This window comes from Pholcus phalangioides, unplaced genomic scaffold (assembly GCF_987345545.1).
Source record: "Pholcus phalangioides strain wild (caught in Gottingen) unplaced genomic scaffold, Ppha-v1.0 ptg000019l_1, whole genome shotgun sequence".
NCBI classification, from domain to species: domain Eukaryota; kingdom Metazoa; phylum Arthropoda; class Arachnida; order Araneae; family Pholcidae; genus Pholcus; species Pholcus phalangioides.
Genome location: NW_028301612.1, coordinates 10796040 through 10820281, shown reverse-complemented (window position 1 = coordinate 10820281; position 24242 = coordinate 10796040). Strand labels below are relative to the sequence as shown.

The 24242-nt window shown below is 35.8% G+C and overlaps 1 protein-coding gene across 2 annotated transcripts in view; it reads left to right on the top strand.

The window, feature by feature from the left end:
• LOC149071228 (basigin-like) overlaps positions 1-24242 on the top strand; it is a 105121-nt gene that overhangs the window by 70164 nt on the left and 10715 nt on the right. For both annotated transcript variants that reach the window (XM_089248130.1, XM_089248132.1), the window contains exons 7-9: positions 13529-13643; positions 17409-17569; positions 21004-21120. In XM_089248130.1, the coding sequence (XP_089104256.1) occupies positions 13529-13643; positions 17409-17569; positions 21004-21120 (393 nt within the window). The remainder of the gene's footprint in view (positions 1-13528; positions 13644-17408; positions 17570-21003; positions 21121-24242) is intronic.

Here is a 24242-nt window from a genome sequence, read left to right as displayed (position 1 = left end):
ACTCCACCTTTGACGCTGGGTGCCCCACGCTCTCCCCCCCCCCCTTCCGTATATCCACCAATGATTCTAACACATTCCTTTTCTGAATTTCTGTTTTGCCCTTCTGCTGAACCTCTGCCTTCCTTTGACCTTTCTTATATACACACATACACATTTATGCTCTTCTCCTTGCTTTTCTCCTTGGATTTCTGCCCTTCTTCTCTTTGCTTTTTTTCTGAATTTCAACCTTCTTCCCCCTTTGGGATTTATCTGAATTTCTGCCTTCCCTTGCTCTTTTTTTGAGTTTCTTTTGAAGTTGTAAAGTCCTTTTTGGCATTTCCAGAATTTTGCCTCCTCCCCTTTTTTGGGCTTCCCTGTGTTTTTGGACGGCACTTCAGAAATCCCCGATGCTGCCGAGGTGGCACTCGTTGATAACTATGACATGTCGCGGGTTCGAATGAAAGTGACATTCAGAAATCTTGAGCTTCTTTTAGAAATAGGGTAGGAGGCCCAAATATTTGCCACTTGAGCCATTATTTTAATCAGAGGACTAATCCATGCACAATTTGTCTAAAAATAGAGTTCTAATCTTTTATCTAGACCAGGGGTTCTTGAAATTTTTTCACCCATGGCGCTCCTTATCCTAATTAACGCTTATCCGCGGCTCCCCAGAGCAATTTATCAAAGAATTTCTTCGAAAAACCTTTGTTGGGCCACCGCTGAGAACCCTGATCTAAACTTTGTTATCCAAAAATATACTGAATTATACATAATTTCAATACATAATTTCAACACACCCAAGAAAATTTTCTTCGACCACGGTATTTTTCCTGTTAAAAAAAGACCTAATTCCTAATATCGCCTACGTCTAAAATGGGTTGAAATAAAATTTAATTTACGATCAAAACTTTCTTTATTAAACGTGAAAATTAAGACACAGCAAAATTGAAAGTAATAAAAGGCAGTTTTTTCTATTTTTTTAAACATAGTGAGACATACCCCCTTTCTAATATTTTTCCTAAATACACCATCAAAATAAAAAAAAGTACTTAGAAGCATTCTTACACAAGCGTAGCTTTTTGTTTTCAATAGCTTCCTCTTATCTCATTTTTCGTGAAACCATTTGTTACATATCACAGATTTTAACCATGTTTCTCCATGACAAAGTTTGTGTAAAGTCCATCGCAAATTGAATATTGGACATCATCATCTTCTTCGTCACAACTGCTGTCGTTGTCGTCAGTTGACACCTATATATTCTAGAAACCTTGAGTTGACACATATAGAGGTTCTTCATCATCTTCTGAAAAGGAAGAAACTTCTTTCCGATTTACGTTTTTTTCTGGAGCTAGTTCCTTTACAGCTTTGCCTGATGTTTTTCCAGAAGTTGACGGACTTTCAAGTGCTTTTTCCGTTTTTTTTCTTTTCGAGAGACAAGGCAGGGTTTCTCTTGAAAAAAAAAGAGTGAGCCATTTCCTACTAAACGGGGGGGGGGGGGGGGTTTCAGAAAATGGGTAGCGTAAATTATTTCTAATAGCAAGTTAAAAATGTCATCCTTTTTTACATCCTTAGTCGTAAGTCCATAATAAGTTTTATCCATTCGTAAATAATATTCAACAAATTGATCTTCTACACCAGGAGACAAAACAGGTCTTCGTCCTAGCGGCACATCAAGTAATTTTTGAAGTTCATCTTCAGATTTCTTTACTATAGATCCAAGTACATGAAAAGCTTCTGACGCTTTCAATAGCCCATCTCTTTATTTTTTCCGCTATTACTACCTCTTTCATTTTAATCTTTTCCCGCGTCTTTCTACGTGACATCTGGAAAAAAAAAGCCCTACTTCGAAAATGTTCGTAATATTGCCTGGGGCGATAATGGCAATACTCAAGTGGGCGACATTGGAAATAACCCAACTCTCCATGGAGACCTCCACCTTCGGAACAGAATCGGAAACCAAGAAACAAACTACACCACCAAAATGTAGCCTATTACAGTCGCTATCACTGCCTCAAATGATACAACATTATCACTTGAATCTTATTGATTATACTAAAAATAATGAAACGTGTTTATTAATTCATCGTACACGAAAATAAGAAAAAATCCTCACAGAAAAGAAAACACAACACATAGGTACGTCTAGCTTCTACAAACAGTTACTGAAAGGGAAAGCTTCGTAGTTTCGGTAGTGGCCACCAGCTACCAGCATTAACCGGGAAGAAACCGTTGTACGCGGTATTTCAACGCCCCCTCCTACCCTACGCACAAAAATTTTAGAAAGCTGAGCTATATACAGGGTGTTCTGTAAATCCTAATCCATCCTTTATCTCATCAACAGTTCATTGTAGAGGTATGGTCCCGATTTAAAAAATGCATTCATTAATCACCCTGTTCCAGTTTTGGGATTGAAAATACAGTGTGTCACGAAATAAAAAAAATCTTAACTTTTATAGTCCGCCTGTCCTCTTTTTTCCAATTAGAAAGTTATTGTCCTGTCTCTCCTGAGGTCAACAACAAAATTCAACATTTCTAAGTACAATATTAGCTGAGGTATTTGAATTAAAAAATCGGAGAAAGGTTGAAAAATAACATCCCATACTAACGGTATAAAGGAACAGCATTACTAAGGCTTCTTTTCCTCATTTATGCCGTTCTTGCCGAACTTTTCTCCAGTTTTTGAATTCAAATATTTCAGCGGCCATTGCACTTGGAAAAGTGGATTTTTTTTTTTTGTGGGGTTCAGGAGAGACGGGGCAACTACATTCTAAGTGGAAGTTAGAGGACCGTATAAAAATTCAGATTTCTTTTTTTTCACACACACACACACACACACACACACTGTATTTTCAGTTTCGAAACTGGTACAGAGTGATTCCTAAACACGTTATGGACATTTTTGTAACTGGAACCATACCTTTACAACGAACGGTTGGTGAGATAATGGTAGCGTTAGGGCTTACAGAACAGCCTGCATATTTTCCCAAACATTATCATCAACCTTATATGATCACTTATTGAACTGTTCTCCTCGCCTATTATGCAACCTTTTAATTTCCTTACTTACACCACTGATGATTATATGTTGTCAGTGTCTCTCTCTGAGATATGCTCTGATCCGCGCTTCCTGTGTAATAAGCGTTACTTCAAGGGTATTTCCTATTATTCGTGTCTGCTTGTGTGTGTATTATGACACAATTTGCCTTTTTTTCATCGGATAATCAATCAATCTCGCTTAAAACGGTAGTGGCACCAAACTTTTCAAATAATTCTCTCATCTGTGGAGGAAAGTTGTAGCTTCTAATGATTGAAGCAGCTGATCAATATCTGAGTCGCCGATGCACATAAAAACAAACTTTAAACATCATTCAGGCGTGGATCCACGGGGGACGAGACGATGGCCCCTCTATAGGTCTAAAGAGTCGAAATTTGTCGACGGGATGATCCAATGCACCTACACTACAAAATCGCTTCTCCTACACATCGTCCTGGGTTCGCCTGCCTCGGCTTCATTCGAAGCTGAAGATGTCTGCCTACGCTCCACCTGAAGCTAAAGGTGTCTGCCTCAGCATTGTTTGCAGTCGAGATGCCTGCCTCAGCATTGTTTGCAGTCGAGATGCCTGCCTCAGCATTGTTTGCAGTCGAGATGCCTGCCTCCACTCCATTCGCAACAGAAGATGTCTGCCTTCGCTTCATCTGAAACTAAAGATGTCTACCTCAGCATCATTTGCAGTCGAGATGCCTGTCTCTACTCCATTCGCAGCTGAAGATGTCTGCCTTTGCTCCATCTGAGGCTAAAAATGGCTGCCTCTACTTCATTCTTATCTGAAGATATCTGCCTCCGCTTCATTCGCAGCTGAACATTTCTACCTTTGCTCAGGTGTGGATCCAGTGAGGTGGGGGAGGGGGGGGGAAAGGGGATGATAGGTACGATTGTTCTTCCCAAAAGCCGAATAATATGGGGGAATTTGTTGAGTCGTAAAATACGGGATGATTCAAAGAACTTGCACAATTCGCCTCTCTCGACAAATCGCCCTGGATCCGTACCTTTGTGGGTTGTGTTTGTCTCCAAGAATTCGCAAATTCAGGTGAGGGCAAATCGGTCCCTCCAAGAGTCTGGAAGCAAAGAACATTATAGGAGAATAATGGCTCTGTCCCTTAAAATACGGGCTGGACGATCCTTTCACGACCTTTCGCTGCCCCCCTTCTGACACACCGCCTTTGATCCGCTTCAGGCCCGTGTGCAGGTTAAAACTCGAGGCCTCGAGTGTCAATTTGTCTACCTCCAATCGGGTTACTTTTTGGGATGGGGGAGGGGGGCTTACACAGGGGCCTTTTTGGGATCAACCTTTGGGAGGGTGCACAAAAATTTTCTTCACGAGAAATTTTGAGTTACCACCTTTAAAAAGCATTTAAATTAGCAGAAACTGGTTAAAGTAGCATATAAAAGGTATTTTCTTTTAATATATTAATTTCTTTAGCGAAATACTGTGTGAAATGTTTTTATAATTTTTGGTCGTCTTAAGGGGAGTCACGGGCCCCCTCTTCGCGTACACCTACAGGCTTACACGCACAGATTTGGTCATTGTACCGGCTGCCCACCGTGGTTTCGTCATTATACTACGGAAACGAAAGACATGATAGTGATTTCATTACTTTTAATAATTTTCCAGATATGTACATTCTTTTTTTTTCCTGCACGTTGCTTACCAATGGAGCTGCCTTTACTGGATTTAAGACCCTGTACTAAATTGCGGATGAACCACAACGGGATACTTCGTCATACTGGGACAGACATGCATTTTGCATCCCCAGTATAATATGTCAAATTAATAGGTGGGTGGGGGGTGAATTCAGTTCCCATTCTAGTTTAATTTTCTTGACCACTCAATCCTCGAATTTGCTGCCTCTCGCTATATAAACCTCTCCCCCCCCCCCACTTATGTAAATACACCAATATATCTGAGCCCTCTTTTGATCACTCACATACTCATACATTGCTTTGGTCACTGACATGCTTGCACACTGTTTTTGTCACTCGCATATTCACACACTCTCTCGGTCACTGCTTGGGAAACGATGCTATTCTATAGTGTGTTGTGCCCAGAAGGTCGTGGCCAAAATTGTAATATGGGCGGCTAGTGATTGCTAGCCTGTGAGCATGGAAGGTTATAGGTCTCCCCCCCCCCTCGATGGCGTACACACTTTGGTTACTCTTTTGGCCTCACATGTTTTCACACTGTTTTGGTCACTAACATGCCTGCACACCATTTTGGTCACACATGCTTCCACACACTCGAGATCATTCTTTAGGTGCTCACCGACCTGATTTCTTGCTCTCTAGGATACTCCTTTGATCATTAATTGCATGCTTGCACACGCTTCATGTCAGTCATTTGGTCATTCACATGCTTACACACACTCTTCAAATCCTCTTTTGTTCAGGCATGATCACACACTCCCATGTTCACAACATATAAGCTCTTATTCCTCTTTATGGTTGCTCACTGACGTGGTCCCTCGCTTTCTAGTTGACTGTTTTGATAATTTACATATTTGCAAACGTTCTAGTTCACTCTTTTGGTTATTCACATGTTTGCACGCATGCTGGGTCACTCTTTTGGTTATTCACATGCTTGCAAAGGTCTCTCTAGGTCACTCGTTTGGTCACTTACTGACCTAGTCTCCCACTCTATGGGCAGACGTGGATGTACGGTGGGCTACACAAATTTTGTCACCTTTCTAATAATTTTCTAATGATTCTAATAATTTTCTAGGCCACTTATTCCTCAAATTTGCCGGCCTTCTAAACTTACTGTCCTGGACTTCGTTTTTAGTAATCTAGAAATGTGCCGCGGATTCCTTAAATGACCTGTAATACCGCTGATCGAGTTCATTTTTACACAATCAGGTATGAAGTCACGGGCCACATTTGGTCTGCGGATCATGGATTGAGCATGCATATTATACGGCCACGTTGGCATACATATGCCCAAAATCTGCATAATCGTCATTCTTGAGTTTAACTGAAGCGTTAATCGAATTTTAGCATGAAATTCGGACGCGAGCGTTCAAGCACTCTTGGTGCTTCAGGAAGCAACATGGGGCTCGCGAGTAATAGGTTCTAATTTGGCTGCTGTCTTGACGAACGCCCGGGGCACCAGACCACTACCTCCTATATACCTCCTGTATATAGGAGGTAGCGACCAGACCCACTTGCCCCCATCCCCAGTTGCGGCCCTGGTTAAGACCTTGCCCGTGCCACAAAGTTAAAGTGGATTATACACCACTGCATCAATTCATTTTCAAAGTAGAGCAGCTTTCATCCAATATTGCAATCTTCTAGAAGAAAACAAATGGGGAAATAAAACTATTTCCTATTCGAGCTTGAGAAGAAAAAAAAAGAAACATCTCTTTCCGTCAAAGACAAAAAAAATAAAAAGAGTATTATAATCTTGAAATATTACAGAGCTTATTGTGTGATTTAGTCTCGTTTATATAAATTTATTTATTCAAGCCTTTCTAGAATCTGCGGGATTATTACGATCCAAAGGTCACGCGTCACAGCGTCAGCCAATGATATGCGAGCTCTTATTCCTGGTAATCAGAACTCGTAGAAAAAAAGTATGATTCGATTCGTTTAATTGCTATGACGTCAATGTGATGGGGGAACAACACAGTAGGGGACGTGGGACAGGTGGCGCTCGTGGAGCGGCCGCGCGTTTGAGTGAGTGTGCGCGTGTACGGTATTCCTCGTACGAATGAAAAACGGATCGGCAGCTGACCCTTTCGGACGGGGCCTCTGCTCTCTCTTCGAAATCGCGCTTTTTACTTTTCTTTTTTGATTTTTCCGCTGTATGTGCGTGTGTCGTCTGTCTGTGTGTGTGTGTGTGTATAGTATACACGATTTCTTTTTCACTTCCCCCCTCACAATCTGCCCTACTTTAATAATAAGAGGATTATTATAATATATTCACGTATAAAAACGAAATTTCTTTTCCACAATCGGATGCGAAATAGCTGTGATTTCAACTTGAACCCGAACTATTATCAAGTGCATTATTATTATTACTATCATCATCTTATACATGTAAATACGCCATGGCATCGACTCAAATGAAATCCGTGGTAGCGGCAGTGGTGTATTCAGTTTTTGTGATTTTCTTCATGTTTTCTTCGACGTTTAGTTTAGCCGTCGGTGAGTTTTATGTCGATATTATTTTTTTGAATAGAAATTATTATATAACCTTTCGGTAGATTATTTTTATTTAAGCCTCGAATCTCTGTGAATGGGATTTACATGTACTCCTTTTTTTTACGTGTGTGAGGCTAGAGTTATTTCTCGTGGAAATGACTCATAGTTGCTTCATTGGTCTTGTTTTTATTTCCGAAAACACAAAATAAAATCGATAATCCTCGAGATTGAGACAATGGCGTAAATGTGTAATCCTGTGCAGTGGCGTAGATGTGATTGAGTATAAGAATGTTGCATTGGGTGTGGGTTGTTGAAATTTACATTCTCACGCACATTGGTAAAGATTTCTCAAATTAGAAACTTGCAATGATTGGTTTGCAAAATTAATTCCATTATAAATTTATTTAATCAGCTATAATTAAAGCATTTATTTGGTTATTTAGGCAGAATTTTTAATTAACTTTTCTCTTGGTTGCTTTTTAAGAGCTATAAAATAATCTAGAAAAATTGGTGCTGTGCTTTACTTGCATTCTATCATTTTTTTTCTTCACAATATTGGCACCTTATTACTCTGTGGTGATCACAGTCTATAATAGAGTACTTTGTGCACCCCTAGGGTGATCACCTGGTAGGTCATGAGCTGTTCAGGGGGGTTACATACTAAAAGAAGCAATGACGGGGATAATGAAGGATAGAGAAAGTGTGAAATATTTTAGTGGTGGGTGTGACTCCTTATTGAAAGAACAAACTTGAAGGATTAACAACTTTATAAGAAATTAACAATTGAACAGTATTTGAATCTATTAATAAAATACATAAAATCAAGACTTGAGATCGGCATGATCAGCAGGATGTGGTAGCTAGAGGAAGAGTAAGGTAGAGAGCAGCGGTCGTTCCAGGTTTATTTCTGTGTATTTTCTGGTGGATTGCAGCTCCACATGTGCTCGTCACAACGCTGTAATTTGTATATATATTACAACATTGCTAACTTGTCCCAGAACTTTGGATAGCAAGTCCAGACGAGCTAAGGGCATTACAAAGTTAATTTAGACTACTATTCATCATAATTATTTGTTGATTTATATGCCTGTAAGCAGGCTTCTTGTTACTGTTATACAATTTTATATAGGCCTACATACTTAATGAAATTCCGGATGCAGACCCATCTTTTAAGGACTCTTCAATATCTCCTGAGATGGAAAGCGGTTGTCTGGTCCTTCAGTGTTTAATGTCACAGTACATAAGTTTTGTATGCATTTATAGAGATACACCTCCTACACATTCAGAAAACACCCTATGTGTATCCGGGAGGTGAGTCCCCCTACCCCCAAAGCAGAATATGCGTGAAATCTGCTATGTACGTCACAGAACAATCTGGAAGAATTTTAAGTAAAATCTATAAAACACTATTATGGGAACTGTAGAACATTTCCAGTCGGTCAATGTCTTGTTGCAGAACAATGCAAAACATTCTGCTTCGGGGTCCTCCTACATGCATTTAAATGGGTACAAATGCCTTCAGTACATTACATAATACTATTTTCCACTGGATTCTTTTCCCAATTTTTTCCATTTCATTTTTTATTCATGGGATACACACGACACCTATTCATATCTAGAGATATGCAACCCCTTTTAACCACTTTACGATCAAGGGCGTAAGATTGCAAGATTGTGATCAAACGCCAGAGGGATAAATTCAAAAAGTCTATCGGTTTATTTTCCTCTCTCTTCTCATCACCACAACTGGCTTTTTTCTTTCTCTCTCTCATCTCCGTGATGAGGGGGAAAAAACTTCTAATGTGAAATAGGTTATACTATATGCACATACATAAAAGGGGAAATAAAACAGGTAGGGGTGAGGGTGAAAGAGAAATATACTTCATACCTACTATCTTATCTGTAAGTATTATAGATAAGAGAGAGGGTATAGCAGTGCTGTCTTAACTTATGGCCTGGGGCCTCATAAAAATGAGATCCAGTTAAAATTTCCTAGAATTTACCATGTAGGGCCTTAGAAAAACCACTTAGCCCGGGGGCCTATGATGCTCTTAAGACCAGGGTTGACAAACACCTACGAAAACCCACCTGGTTTTTGCTGAAATCATTTGCTAGCATACAATATCCCATTAACATTTATCATTAGCAAAACAAATTTAACCGTTAATTTTAAGCCTTAGTTATTTTTTTAATAGAAATTAATGTTGTATAGCTGAATGTGTGATTTATTTGCATGAACGTATATACAATGTACAGGCCTACCTATAGAAACCCACTGGGTATTTGCTAAGAATTATTTATCAGTCCACAAATTTCACTTACATAGTCTTTTAGTCTTTAGCAAATCAATTTACCTATCTTTCTATAGCCTTAGGGTTTTTATTTATTATTATTTTTTCAAATAGAAATATTATATACCAGCTGAATGCAATTTCTTTGCACAGAAGAATAGAATGTTATCCTAATGTGCAGGAAGTATAGGCCCACCTACAAAAACCCAGTGGATTTTTTTGCTACTAAACCACACATGCACCTCGATCATATTCCTCTGCGGAACCTCTAACGAATTGGTAACTGGGTTTTTGCTAGAAAATGATCTTTGCTGAAAATCATATATTAGCCCACAAATCTCACTTATTTAACAGCATTTAGCAAAATGACAAAACCTTTTAGCCTTCGTTTTTTTTATAACCTATATAGAAATTAATATAGTAAAAATACTATATGAGCCTATTCACATAATCAGCATCCCTTTGAAGGATAAGCACAGGATGATTGCCTCAGAAATCAATGTTAAAAGTGTATATTTCATTGCGGAAATATATAAATTTGGAGTTTTTAGCCACATCAGTAATTCTAAAAACTGAATTCTTTGTTTTCAAATTCCTGAATTTACCTGGAGATAAGAAGCTGAGACACAATTATTTATAAAATTATATACTGGACCTACTTATGAGTTAGATAGCCATGCAATAACATTGATCTCAACTTTTTCTTTATCTTTTACCAAGTATGAAAATAAAAAAAAGTTGTGTTTTTATTATTTTTTCATATTTAACTATCAATTCATGTAGTTTAAGATTTAAAAAAAAAAAAAATAACTAGCCCATAGACTACATTGAAGAAATTTTGTATCATTAATTGAAGTATTTTTTGACTCAAAAACAGAGATGGGTAGGAGATAGAGATCTATCCTTCCCTTGAATTTGAAAAAGTTTTCGCAGTATCCATTGTGAAGAAAAGAAATCTTCAATTCTACATTTCATACATCTGATTCTCCCCCCCCCCCCCAAATTAATGAAATGAGCGTCTGAGGAAGTTGCCATGTCTGTTACCTTTGATACCCTCAAGTCTTTACTTAGGAAGGAACATATCACCTATACAACAATATTGCTCTTTGTTTCTGGCGCACTTTCCATAGTGTTAATGTATTCCGTCCGTAATTGTAAGTTTCACTGATCCCTTTACTATCATTATACAGGAGTTTCACTGCATTTTATACTACTTGAATACACTTAATCACTTATTTTCATGGTCCCATGACTTGCATTCGTGTCAACATTTCGTTTATATTTTCTTGCTTGCAACGTTTTTTTCACAGTGATTTGAAAAACGTTACAAGTGGTATTCATTGTTTAAAGTACAGGCCCACCTACAAAAACCCACTATATTTTTTTGCTAAAAATCATTTCCTAGCCTGCACCCTACCCTCCATATAGTCTTTAGCAAAACAATTTTTTGTAAGAAATTAGTAAATAAATTACTGGTCGAATACGAGGATTTTTTTTGCATGGGAGAAGAGAATGTTATAATGTATGCAAAGTATAGGAAAGCTCAAAAACATTTTAAAGAAATTGAGATTTAACATTTTAAAAATAGCTAACTCTCACTAATACTAATTTGATACTAAAATTTGATTAACATGATATTAGAGTATTAATTACTAATTATATACATCTAATTAGATGTATACAAACTATTTTTATATTTATTACTTAATATGTACATTGATATTTAACATTGCAAACAGCATATTCACAAATACTCAGAAAAACCTGCTAAAACCCATAAAAACCTGGGAGGGTTGGGATTTTGGGTCCCCGCAATCCAAATTTGTCACTATGACCACCACCACAGCGGGTATCAGTACTATTGCAGGACAATCTGGAAGAATTTTAAGAAAAGTATGGTAATTTTTAATGCCGAGCAATTCCAATCGGCCGAGGATTGGTTGCAAAACATTCTGCTTTGTGGCAGGGTAGGATTTTTGACATGACAAGCGTCAAAAACTCATTTAAACTGCCAAAAACCTAAATTAATGCTTTTGGATAATATTTTGAACACAATTAGTATATAACATGGGAAACGTTTTTGTAAAATAGTTTATTTTTAAACATTAATTTATTACACTAATTGAAACATATTTATTACAATTTACTATTTTAAATGCTTTGACATACAGTGTTCGGATAATATATAATTTTATGGTCCATTTTATTTTAATTACTGTGATTACCTGCTTTCAATTTGCTAAGCGAAATAGAGATGTTTATTCTAAATTGAATTAAATATGTGCGATGGAGCATCAGGATTAAGTTTTTGATCTCCGCTGCTAAAACCCATAAAAACCTGGGCGGGTTGGGTTTTTGGGTCCCCGCAATCCAAATTTGTCACTATGACCACTCCACCACCACAGCGGGTATCAGTACTATTGCAGGTTCGATAGTATCAAGTTATCAAACCCATTTGCTCACCAATAAGGTGTTAAGCGAGATGACTCGCTCCGATGGATATATATATATATATTATTTCACAATAAGATTCTTATTTCTCTTTCTTTTTGTATCCTGTGTATATAATATGGCAAGTGTAAGATAGCAGATGAGATGGGGGGGGGGGGCTCAATTGCTTTTAAAACATACCTCCATCCTAATATGTGTACATTCATCTTAACTAAACCCCAAAACTTCTCCAACTCCTAATCCCATCTCGTCTGTAATCACCACAAAATTTGTTAATCGCGACAGTACCCAATTGTCCGGGGAAAATATGTTGTAAAAAAGTTTTTTTTTTTTTTGACACGAAATAAAGTGTTCCAGACTCTGCCACGAAGCTGGGCTGGAAGAGATCTCGGCAACGGGACAAGTCCAGTGGCAAAGTTCTGGCATTCATTCATTCATGATCGATCTCAGAAATTAATTATCTTGGTATTAAAACAGTCAAAAACGTATTGTCAATGTATTCATACGGTATTTTTTTAACCCGATGGATATGTGTAATAAACAGAACACTTACTTTATGTAGGCTAACGTGTTTTTATATTTTGAATTGTAACTGCTGAGAAGAATTACCTGTTTTGATATTTTAAATTTTCTGATCTGTCCAAAATTTCATTAGAAATAATTTTTTTTTTTTTTCACAGCATCTGTTAATACACAAAACTTATTTATTCTCACCTAAAAATTTCATGGCATAGTCTGTATAAATCCAGATTTTTAAAGAGTATTTCCAATCAAAGCAGAGATGGCGAAGCATTTTCTTGTACGTTTGGATACAGCTTCAACTAAAAAACATTGCATTATGAATGCTAATAAATATACCGTACTATATCATAGTCAAACTTAGCCATTCTTACTTATGCACTAAAAATATCTTATAGGAGTTTGTAAGCATCGCATGCAAGATAGCACTGCTAAATTAAAGGACATTTTAGTCCTACGATTTAATGTTTTGATTTCTAGATATATTCTAATGTTATACACAATATGGGTATTGTTTTAAATATCAGTGATTATCTAGATAATTTAATAACAGAGCATTAATTTAATACAATGAGCATTGCATATATGTATGCTGCAAAAGATATTTTTAAACACGTATCTGTTATAAAAAGTGTACAGCAGATGTTTATGTCTATACTCATATATAAGCAGTTAAAGGAATTTTAGAAGGTCAAGAACATCTTGAATTGGAGAATATCAAATCATTCCATAGTTTTTCCTTCAGCTTTTATGCTATGCTTTATTCAAAGAAAATTATTTTACGATCATATTAAGCATTTATTCTTTGTATAACAGTGCCACTTTAAACATTAAATGCAGTTAATGTGTGTATTTCCAATGTGAATTTTTACATGGAAAATTATATTTTAGGTTTTTGACGTGACAGTTTAGACCATCAAAAACTGCTGTGTCAAAACCTGCCAGCCCTGCTTTGAGGGCTATGGCGACCTGTGTTAAATGAATGAGTTATTTCTGAAAATAACAGTTTTGTTTCTGATACATTCTTCAAATTTTACCTCCAGTTTATGATTGAAGTTGTTCTAATGTGTGTTTTTTCTTTCTCTCCTTTCAGCTAGTATGATATTTACTAATGAAGAAATTCCAGGAAAGGGAATAGTTCTCAATCCGGGATCAGAGTTAGTGCTTCAGTGCAACACAACAGATGACCCCTCACTAAATGTTGTCTGGTAAGTGCATCAAACTGTAACTACACAAACTGTGATTTGCCGTCCTGCTCAACAAGTAGTTCATTTTTTCATCATAAACATTATGGGCAGAAATATATGTACTACTCTGAAAATCCTATATAACAATACACTTAAGGAATCAGAAATACGGTCGGCCCTGCTAAATTGGATATGAATGGTTCCAGCACACAATATCTGATTAGGCAGGGTATCCAGTTATGCAGGGAAACAATTCAATTGCAGTATTAGTAGTTAATTTTGCAATATTAGTATAGTTTGTGTATGCCGCTTAATGTGTTCACATCTGGACTCAGTGTTTCTGATAACAATAACCGAATGATAACTATATCTGAAAAAGTCTCATTTGTAACTACAGGTACCATACATGCCATTTGGTCAAATGAGACATGTGGTAAATGGATATTGGTGAAATGTGTGACAACTTTGTTTTTGTTTCCCACATAATTTGTTACAAATAGTTCAACCATTCTGTTTTTCAATTCTAAATCAGGGCTTTTTTTTCGCAGCTAAAATGCTGCATGTATTTTTATTCAGACATTATGAGGTAATAAAATGAAACTGCCTAATGTATATCATGAATTATATTTTTTAATGTACAATACGTTTCATGGATTTCTTGGACATTTCTAAAAAAAAAAAAATTGAATCTGGTCAACTGAAACAAACTGATCAAGAACTGAAGGAAAGGTATTTTTTCTCTCTCATACATTTGGCTCTACTATAGGAACGGCATTGCAAAAGCAGATGGATCATAACAAATACTGTGGACTGATTACATTAAATACGGAAATGTTTGTCAACAAGGGGAGAGTGAAAGACACTTTCTAGCCACGTTTGGTTACACCTTGGTTTCGGAATGCCCAAAAAAATTAACATTATCGGAAGTCTCAATAACTATAAACAAATTATTTCCCGTGTGATGGTATTGGTCCGTTCTGTTCTTTGCGAAAGTTATAACAATGCTCAAATGATAACGTTATTTGTGATTCTAACAAATTGCACTGACAAGCTGTTTCCTATGGGTAAAACTACAGAGATTTTCACTGTATATAGGTTTTATTTAGGTTTGTATTATTAAGTTGTAACCTGGTATTCTGAAATTTTTTTAAGAACATTTTAATATCATAAATTTCTTTAGAATGGTATTCCAGGGCTCAATGAATCCCAGGTTGTCTACATTGGCACCTAATTTTTTTATGTGGGATAACTGAATGGAAGTTTGAGGACAGCACAAAATTATCAAATTATGTCAGTGTCTGCTAGCATTGAAAGGGGTCCCTAAGTCTCGGGAAAGTAATTAGTACACAATTTTTTTAGACTGATTTCGTTGAGGGGGTTTTGTACGCATGATGTTCTGCTGGCACCTAAATATTTTTCTAATTTGTCAAGCTCTGTAGTATTCCTTAAATATTGGGAAGATTTATAGTTTCAGCTATTCTACAGCAATGATAATATATGTACTGGCTGATTATGTTTTCATGGCTGACATTTAGTAAAATAAAAGACTACGTCAGGGACTTGGATAGCATCAATTGAACATCAAGTTTGCTCTGGGAATTTAAGAACATCACTGACTACTGTTTCTTGTTAGCCATCAAGAATAAAAACTGTCCCACACTATTTACTGCAAGTCAAGTTTTTATCTATGTGTTTGATTGGAGTCCGTGACAGGGTTTAAGCTAAATAAAAAATTCCCTTTGCAAAAAAGCGAAAATGGGAGGAAGAGCTTTAGCAAAATGCTATAATACTGATGATTGGATGTCTACTCATTTCCTACCTCGTGTACGCATTTTTGCAAAAGTGGCTACCACTTTTTTCACATTCTAAGATTGTGAAAAATGCGACCATAGCTTAAACCCTGGTCTGTGAGTGAGTGTGTATATATTTTGTGTATGAGAAAGAAAATTTTGATTAAATCAGAATTTTTTTTTTTTTTTTTGTCATTATTCAGATATTTTTCTGAAAAATGCTACCTCATAAGTTAAACCATCATCCTGCTATAAAAAAGAAAAATAATAAAGATGTCAGAGTGTAAAAAGCAAGAAAAGAGAACCTGTGAGGGAGGAAATGTTGATGTCCTGAGAAGGACACCCGATAATTCCCAATGGAAATTAGAAAAGCTCTACATCACATAAAAGAATGAAGAGTTGCGAAGCAGAAAATTTTTCCTTCCATTTATTGCCTGAATTATTGACAGAATCTTGAAACTCAATTCAGGCATTTTTATAGAATATGTGTTGCTCATAAAATGATAATCACTCATATAACGATATTACTCTCTTGTCCTGATGCACTCTTCATAATGTTAATATATTCCATCTATAACGATAAATCCTTTATAACAATATGTTCCATTGGTCCCTTGAGTATTGTTATATAGTGGTACCTAACGAAGATAAGTTTTAAAAAGAACACTATAAAAGCACTAAAAAAATACAAATAACGACAAAAGACAGATGAACAACTTCACAATTGGATGAAAGAGAATTTAAAAAAAGATGAGGTACTGAAGACCTTTTTATTTTGACTCTATGTACATATGATATGCAGTCAAGCTAGTGATCCATCGTGAAAAAAAAAAAAGAAGCTAAGTCTAGTCTTTTTATTATTCCAAAATTACAAGGGGGGTGGGGGCAAAATGTACAGTAGCTTTAGACAAGGACCAATTTCTGCTGCTATGTGTGATGGGTAGCTCATTTCTCTTTCACACACTTGCAGATGAAGATGATCAGTTCCTAGCATATCCAGACTTTTGGTATTCAGAGTCTGTCTGTATGCATTGAAACCCTTGAAGTCTAAGGCTTTTTTTCAATGAATTTTTCTCTTAGCTTAATCATTCATTTTATACATGAAATAGCTCATCTTTCTGAAAAATAGATGTATCTGGAAAGCAGTTCTCTGTAGTGCATATGAATTAATCTTTCTCAAGTGAAAGATATTCATTTGATTTATTTTGATTGACACAAACTCATGACACAGCTGTATTATGTGAGCATGTACATCCATATCAACTAAAATGTTCATTAGTCTAATGCAGTGTTTCCCAGCCTATGGTCCACTGTAAGGGGTCCCCAGGATCATTTCCATTGCATAAATGACATGCCATTTTGTGCAGTGAAATTGTCATTTTTCAATTTTTTATGATATGCGAAATAGTGAAAAAAAAACCATTTTAGATCTTATGGTGAGGTTTTCAAAATTGACTTTTGGATGCTGCTGGAGTCCTTGGTGCATTGACCTTCATTACAAGGGGGGGGGGGGTCCACAATATTGAGAATGGTTGGGAAACACTGGTCTAATCTGTTCTCATTAGCCAATGCAGACAAACAAAAAATCTTCATCACCCAAAAAAATTTGAAAGCAGAGCCATTCGTTAGCCAAGGTACCACTTATTCTCAAATCTGAGTTCTGCTGCATTTTGAAGGATGCCAAAATTTTGCTGAAGATGATTCGCTATATATGCAGTTGCTGAACTAGTTCTTCAAACTGCCTTCCCTATTTAAAAAATTTGAATTGTCGGATGTGAAGCAGCAGATCCAAGTTTATTCTTGTCTTTGGATGAATACAGTTTGACCCGTTAGTTTTTTTAATTAAATACTTGATCATTTTTGTGATATATGAAGTCCTTGGTGCTTACAATAATTCTAAATTGAAAAATATACTGATTTTCTATGCATGTCCTTTGTTTACCATGGATTTAAATCTTATATTAATTGGTTGTTTTTTCCCCTTTCATTTCCACAGGTACAAAAACAATTTGCCTCTAAACATGAGTGATAGGATAACAGTTGAAAATACTAATAATTCTTTAATCATTGTTCGTACAACTGAAAGTGATACTGGTCACTATATGTGTGTTGCTCGCAAGAACGATCAGATGTACAATGCTACCATTCCTGTTAGAAGTAAGTTATCCATTTTTGTTCCTCTTCACATTTTGTTTGAGCATACAAGACTAAGGTGATATTTTTAAAATACAGTAAACTTTGTTTAAAATGGAATGGTTAGTGACCATGTAAAGCTTCCATACTGGCTAAATTTTTTGTAAGTATTTTTCTATTTAGTGAATATATACAATAAATCCCATGTGATACATCATCAACTGGACCAAACAATATGCTCATGTATAAGCCAAGTTTTTTTCTTTTTTGTTGAAAAGTTTGTTCTTTAATTTAAGGGATTTTACACACAGGCCAGTTTTTTTTTTTTTTTTTTTTTGTTTGCAAGGAAATATCGATCACTCCCCTCCTTTGCCAAATCATGCAGCTACATAACATCTGCACGGCTAGCTTGAAGATCTGCATTGTCGTTGGACTACTTTAGATGGCATTACTAATTTACTGATTAGTAGAGTGAGTTTTGTAGCTTTGTTCGAACTCACAGAACCGATGTTCAAAGCAAAAAAAACAATCAAAAACTTTGTTGGCTTTGATACCCAGTAGACTTGCGTCAGTTTTAGTCTTTAGATGTGAGCATCAACAAGCCTTTTAAAGATTATTTAAGGAATTTATGGACGGAGTGCGTGAGCTCTGAAGATGAAGAAACAGCAAAAAGTTGTGCCTTAAGAAAACTCGACATTAGCCTAGTCTGAGTGTACCCAGTGGGTTCACGAGACATGGAACTCTGTTTCTACAAAAAATCATCAAATTCTTTAAATAGTGTTGTATTAGTAATTCAGTGGATGAAACTGGAGACAGACATTAAATCAATTTTAATCGACAGTGGGAACCATTCTTTTGATCACCTTTATTCTAAAGAAGATACAGAACTGTCATTTTCTTCAATAAACTCAATGAACATGCACTCATTTTTATCTGCAAGTTGTTCGATTCAGCCATTTTGGTTTCATTTTCATGCTTTAAAAGTTTAATATTATGGGCTGCAAACTTTAATTTTTACCTTCTTTTTTTAGACAGTTCCTATCTGCTGCATGCACTCATTAGGTTCTCAAAGCTCTTGAAGCAATTTTAGAATGCAATTTCACTTCTTTCAAACTCATTACAATGCACGTTCCTTTCCACTACATAACAGCACCAATGTTTTCTGCAAAGTTCCTATAACATATGTCTTTCCAGAAAGCTTTATTTCTCTGGGTATTGTGGTAGTTCTAAAAGAATTCCTTCTAATGCAGTGGTTATCAAACTTTTGTCACCTGCGGCTCTCTTGCTCAATTCATGGTTCATCTGTAGCTCCCTAGAATAGTTCGGCAAATATTTTCCTATATAAAAGAACCACTTCAAAGCATAACTGGTCACACAAATCAATATCTCCAGTTCTATGCATCATACACTGAGAAATGCTGCTTTAATGACATACCTTCTGCAGTTGCCAAATGGTGAATAAATTCTGATCCATGCTCATCTTTGCTTAACTTTAAATACTGATAGTACTTTGAGGTACTTTCTTTTCTTTCAAACCAAGCACAACTCAATTCTATATCTATAGGCAATTTACTACCTAGTGAGTTGTGCCGGAAATGTAACTGTGTGTGTACCTAATAGTCTGGGTGCGTTTCTGGTAACGAGTCATATTCGACTCTTTTGTCTGCAACAGCGAATAACTCCCACTATAAGGAGTTTTTCCGATATTTTTCTTTTTTCTTTGTTTCTGGTACTGATGAAGGAACTTCATATAGTTCCGAAACACGTATAGGCGTGGTTCTTTTGCAATTTTGGGTTCAACTACGTCAGTTGTTCAATTGTATTATCTGGTATTATGTCTGACTTTTTCAGTGCTGTCATCTATAGTTCAGAAGTGAAGTGTAATGATTGAATTACATTTGTACTGTTTGTAGGTCTTTTGCTCTCTGTGGCAAGACTTTTTTTTTAAAGGGGGAGGTCGGCTCGCATTCACTCCTCAAAGTCAGGAACCACCGAAAACTAACTTCAGCCGACCACTGCTGTGGCAACATGGTATTCAAATCCGGGACCTTGTGATGCGAGTCAATCACTATGACCACTCAAACACCACAGTGGCTACTTTGAGGTACTGGGTTACCTCATTTGTTATATATACAAACATGCCAGGAATTTGACATTTTTCTTATCAATCGTCTCTATAGTTGCTTTTTCTTTACTCTATTAACTTTCACGCTATCATGAAAAATTAGTCTGAATACCCATTTCAAATAGTTCTGTATGCTCTGAAAAAGTGGGATATTTTTTATATAGATAATATTATTTGCAAGAAAATAATGAAGTACAACTTCTCCCCTTTCACAAATGTAAGTATGATCATGAAGCAATGATAGAGACAATCATGTAGCAATTCATAAACATGTAGCACATTATAAGTGCAATAAAAATGTAATTTTGGAGACATAATATAGACAAAAATAAAGTGAAGTTATTCATTGTAACTTCGAGAGTATTCTTGAGAATGGTCCAAAAAATTACCACAGAGAATTTACATCAAAATAAATAACTGGAGCGTATTCTCATGGAGAATAATAAAAATTTATGTTCTCAAGTTATTTTAAATAAATAGGTGTCCTTCCAGAGAATATTCTCAAGTTGTGGAGAATATATGTTATATATTATTATAAATATTCTTGAGAAGGACTACTATTATGCATAACTGGAGAATATTCTCAAGTTGTTTATAATAGTAGTCCTCATGAAAATAACTGGAGAAAGATTAACTCCTAAAAATTATTCTCAAGAACTTTAGATCTCTGTAAATCATCATTTAGGTTCAGCAGTTGCCAACGACAATGGATTTTGCAAATTGTGAAAATTCATACTTTTTTTAGTATTGGATTATAAATTAAAAGGTGTATTATATTCTAATGATAAATTATAAATGTACATTATTTTTTATATTCAAATATATTCTAATTTAAAAGATACAAAAGATTTAAAATATAGATGGCAGCATCAGCGTCCAGGGCACAGTTTTCAGCACAGCCGAAACAAATATAACATGTGCTGACCATCCCCTTTGTCCCTCCTCTCGTGCTTGTATAACTACAAGGGTATCTCATATCACGAGAGGAAAGAAAAATGCATAGCTCTCCGTGGAAAACACTGTCGGACCTTGACCATATGGCCGTTGTTTTATGGGTCACTTTTTTTTTAATCAGGGCTTCGGAAAATATTCTTTTCTAATTTTTCATTTGAGAGAGAGAAAAAATTGGATGCAAGTTGGTATCAAATCCATTTAAAGAATTAAATTAATGACCTAAAATTTCAAAGGGGTGTGTTGTAAAGTCACCAAGTTTTTTGTTATTTGTAAATAGTTATTTTTAAAAAAATGGCTAAGAATGCTTTATTTTATTGTCATGCTTCATTAAACTTTATAAAAAGAAAAATACATTATATATTTTTTTCTCTTATTATAGCAAAGATAAGGCTTCACATGTTTGACACCTCGAAGAACATCGTGCAAGGGCAGAACATAAACCTTTATTGCAATGTCTCTCAAGGCACAGCACCTATAAACTTGATGTGGTTCAAAGGTAGTTGCAAACTTCATACTCTGTTATGGTTGTAAATGTAGTTGTAATCTTTCAGCATTATATTTAAAACATTAACTTTTTTTTAAAGTAAGAAATGCCAGCTTTGTACTTCAAGTTTGAACTTATATTCACACACTGTAATGATCTGTCTTGCATTTTTACTGAAGGGGTATTGGTACTTTGGTATGTACGCAGGATAAGAAGACATAAAAAATTTGATCGTTATGAAAGGATGATGTCACTCTCTGCTATCCATATGAAGATTTTTAACAACTGGCTGTTGTGAAGATGAATTTCTGGAGAGAGAAAATTCAACTGCCTTTGCGGGGAATGGAACCCACGTCTTTTCACTTTCTGAGTGAACGCCCTAGACTAGGGGTCTTCAACGTTTTACACTTGAGGGCCACATAAAGTATTTGTTGCGATCCGCGGGCCACTCATTAACGGCGTAGGGGAGTGTACCCCCCCCCCCCCACTCCTCTGATACGGTGATCAAAGACGATCACAAACTAAATATATTTCAAAATATTTTAAAAAATTGTAACATTCAATTCAATTAATTTTGAATGATTTAAAAAAACATTTCAAATTATAGTGTCAAAAAATGTCTTTTTTGCTATATTAATACATTTGTGTTACTTAAAAATGCTTTTGGTAGTTGGTAAATTTAAATTTTTCTAAGATTTCTTGTGCCTCCAATCAATCTCAGTGTATCCCACCCCCTTCCAAAGGTTGATCCTACTTACGCTGAGATACGACAAATTAAAATGTGACGCGTACTACGTATTTTATGATTCCATTGTGTAGCGTTTTTGTTTTAAAAAATTAAATTGAATTTGGGTAAGACCAATTATTTTTAGGTATTTTTATATTTTATGAAACACAATGAAAATAGATTATTTTTGTTTATACGTATATATGTTGAATTAATTACGTACCAAATAAAAAAAAGAGTTTTTGGTTACTTACATTACGAATACGAGTGGATGTAATTCCTAAATTAATGCAAAACTTGACATTGTTTTTGCTTGCCTAAAGCTTGATTGTTACGTAGAATTTGTGTTGTTGCTATTTGTAAAGTATCCTCCAAATGCTGTTCACAGTGAGACATGTTCTAGTTTTTGATTTTGTATTCTTCATTCGACTAAACAACTGTTCTCATATGTAAGTGCTGCCAAATATAGAAGACATAAACAATGCATGTTTGTGTATTCCTGGATACTTTTCTTCGGACACGTACTGAGAATAAAAATCAATTAATGAAGGAATTTCAAAAAACTTGCATTTAACTGCAGAGTCACATTATTGCAAATCTGCAAATTCTAATTGTAGCTCTGGTGGAACTCGATATCGACCGAGAATGGTGAGGAAAACATTTTCATAAAAATTTCGTTCTCGCAGAAGTCGGAAAATCTGCTTCTGAATTCCATTCTCAGATTTGAAATGCACTGTACATAATCGTCCGGTTTCCAACAATTTAGGAAAATGTATGCTGTTTTTGTTTTGCAATTGACGTTCCCAAAGGACTAATTTAGTTTCGAACGCTTTCACATTGTCATAAAGATTATGGACAAATAGATCTTTTCCCAATAAGCGGTAGTTTAGATCATTCAGATGGCCAGTGATATCTACAAGAAATGTGAAATCTCTCACCCACTTTTTATCTTGAAACTCCCCAATAGTTTTCCTTTGGATTTCATGAATTCATCAACTTCCTCCTTCAAGGAAAACAGGCGCTGAGGCATCTTTCCCCGGCTCAATCAGCGTACTTCTGTATAATAAATAACGTCGCCATGCTCAGCTTCCAAATCCACTAAGAATTTTTAAAACTGTCTATGGTTAAGTCCTTTGGATCGAATGAAGTTAACCGCTTTCACTATAACAGACATTACATGCTCAAAGTTGGAGAAAAACTTTTTGCACAAGTTTTCCTGGTGTATGATGTACTGGAAAGCCATCATCTTCCTATTCCCACATTTTTCGGCATCTGATTTTACCAATGTGATTACCCCTGTCTTCTGACCGGTCATAGAGGGAGCACCATCTGTAATTATGGCAGATATGTTGCCTAAGTCTAACTCACATTTGGCCAATGTTTCTGCCAAACTTGAATATAAGTCAAAACTTCGTGTGGTATCCTTAAGTACAACGATACTGGCTAACTTCTCAACAATTTTGAAGTTTTTGTCAATACCACGAATGAAAATGGCTGCTTGTGCAGTATCTGTTGCATCCGTCGATTCATCCATAGCTACTGAGTAAGTAGCGACTTGACTTTGACTTGTTTTACGTCCTTTTGCACCAACCTATGGTTTTAAGACGGGTAGAAAAAAGAAATATACAAGGTTAATGTGTTAGTTTGTTAGTTTTTTAGGGTAGAAAAAAAAAATTTTGATACATCAACATATATGGAAAATACCATACATTTAGAAAATTATAAAATAACTAAAACATATATATAACTATACACATTCATTTTGTATGTACCACATATATAAAACCCATACAGGTGCACAGCCTTATCACAAATTGTACAAATAAGTAGCTACTAGTACTAATGTTCGAAACAGCTTGAGCCTGTGATGGGCAAAGCACATCAACTGCAGACTGAAGATTCTTTAACGAATTCTCCATCAACAAAGGGCTTCCCACGTTTCACAATTTTTTCTGATATTATATAACTAACATGAACACAATTTTCAGACTGTTCATTTCTTCCAAAGAATAATGATTGCTGACAGTTCAGCTTCGATTTCAGTTCATTGACTTAATTCGAAAATGTCCCTCCAATCCAGAATACTTCGCATTATGCTTGGTATCTTAATGTCTCTTAATATTATATTCTTTCATCGCGGCTACGCTCTCATTGCAAATTAGACAAACTGCTTTAGCCTTGTGTTCAACGAAAAAATAAAGGGATGGCCACTTTTCTTGAAAAAAAACTCTCTTTCTCTTTAACTTTCCTTTTTTTTGCTGTCACGGTTCGCGATCATGCACTCATTTAAAGACTAAAAGGCTTCAAAGACCAAAAACAGAAGTAAACTAACTGTACCAATATTGTACAAATCCCCTTCTTCCAACCAATCAAGATGCATACATCCATCTGCTCCTTTCGCAACCAT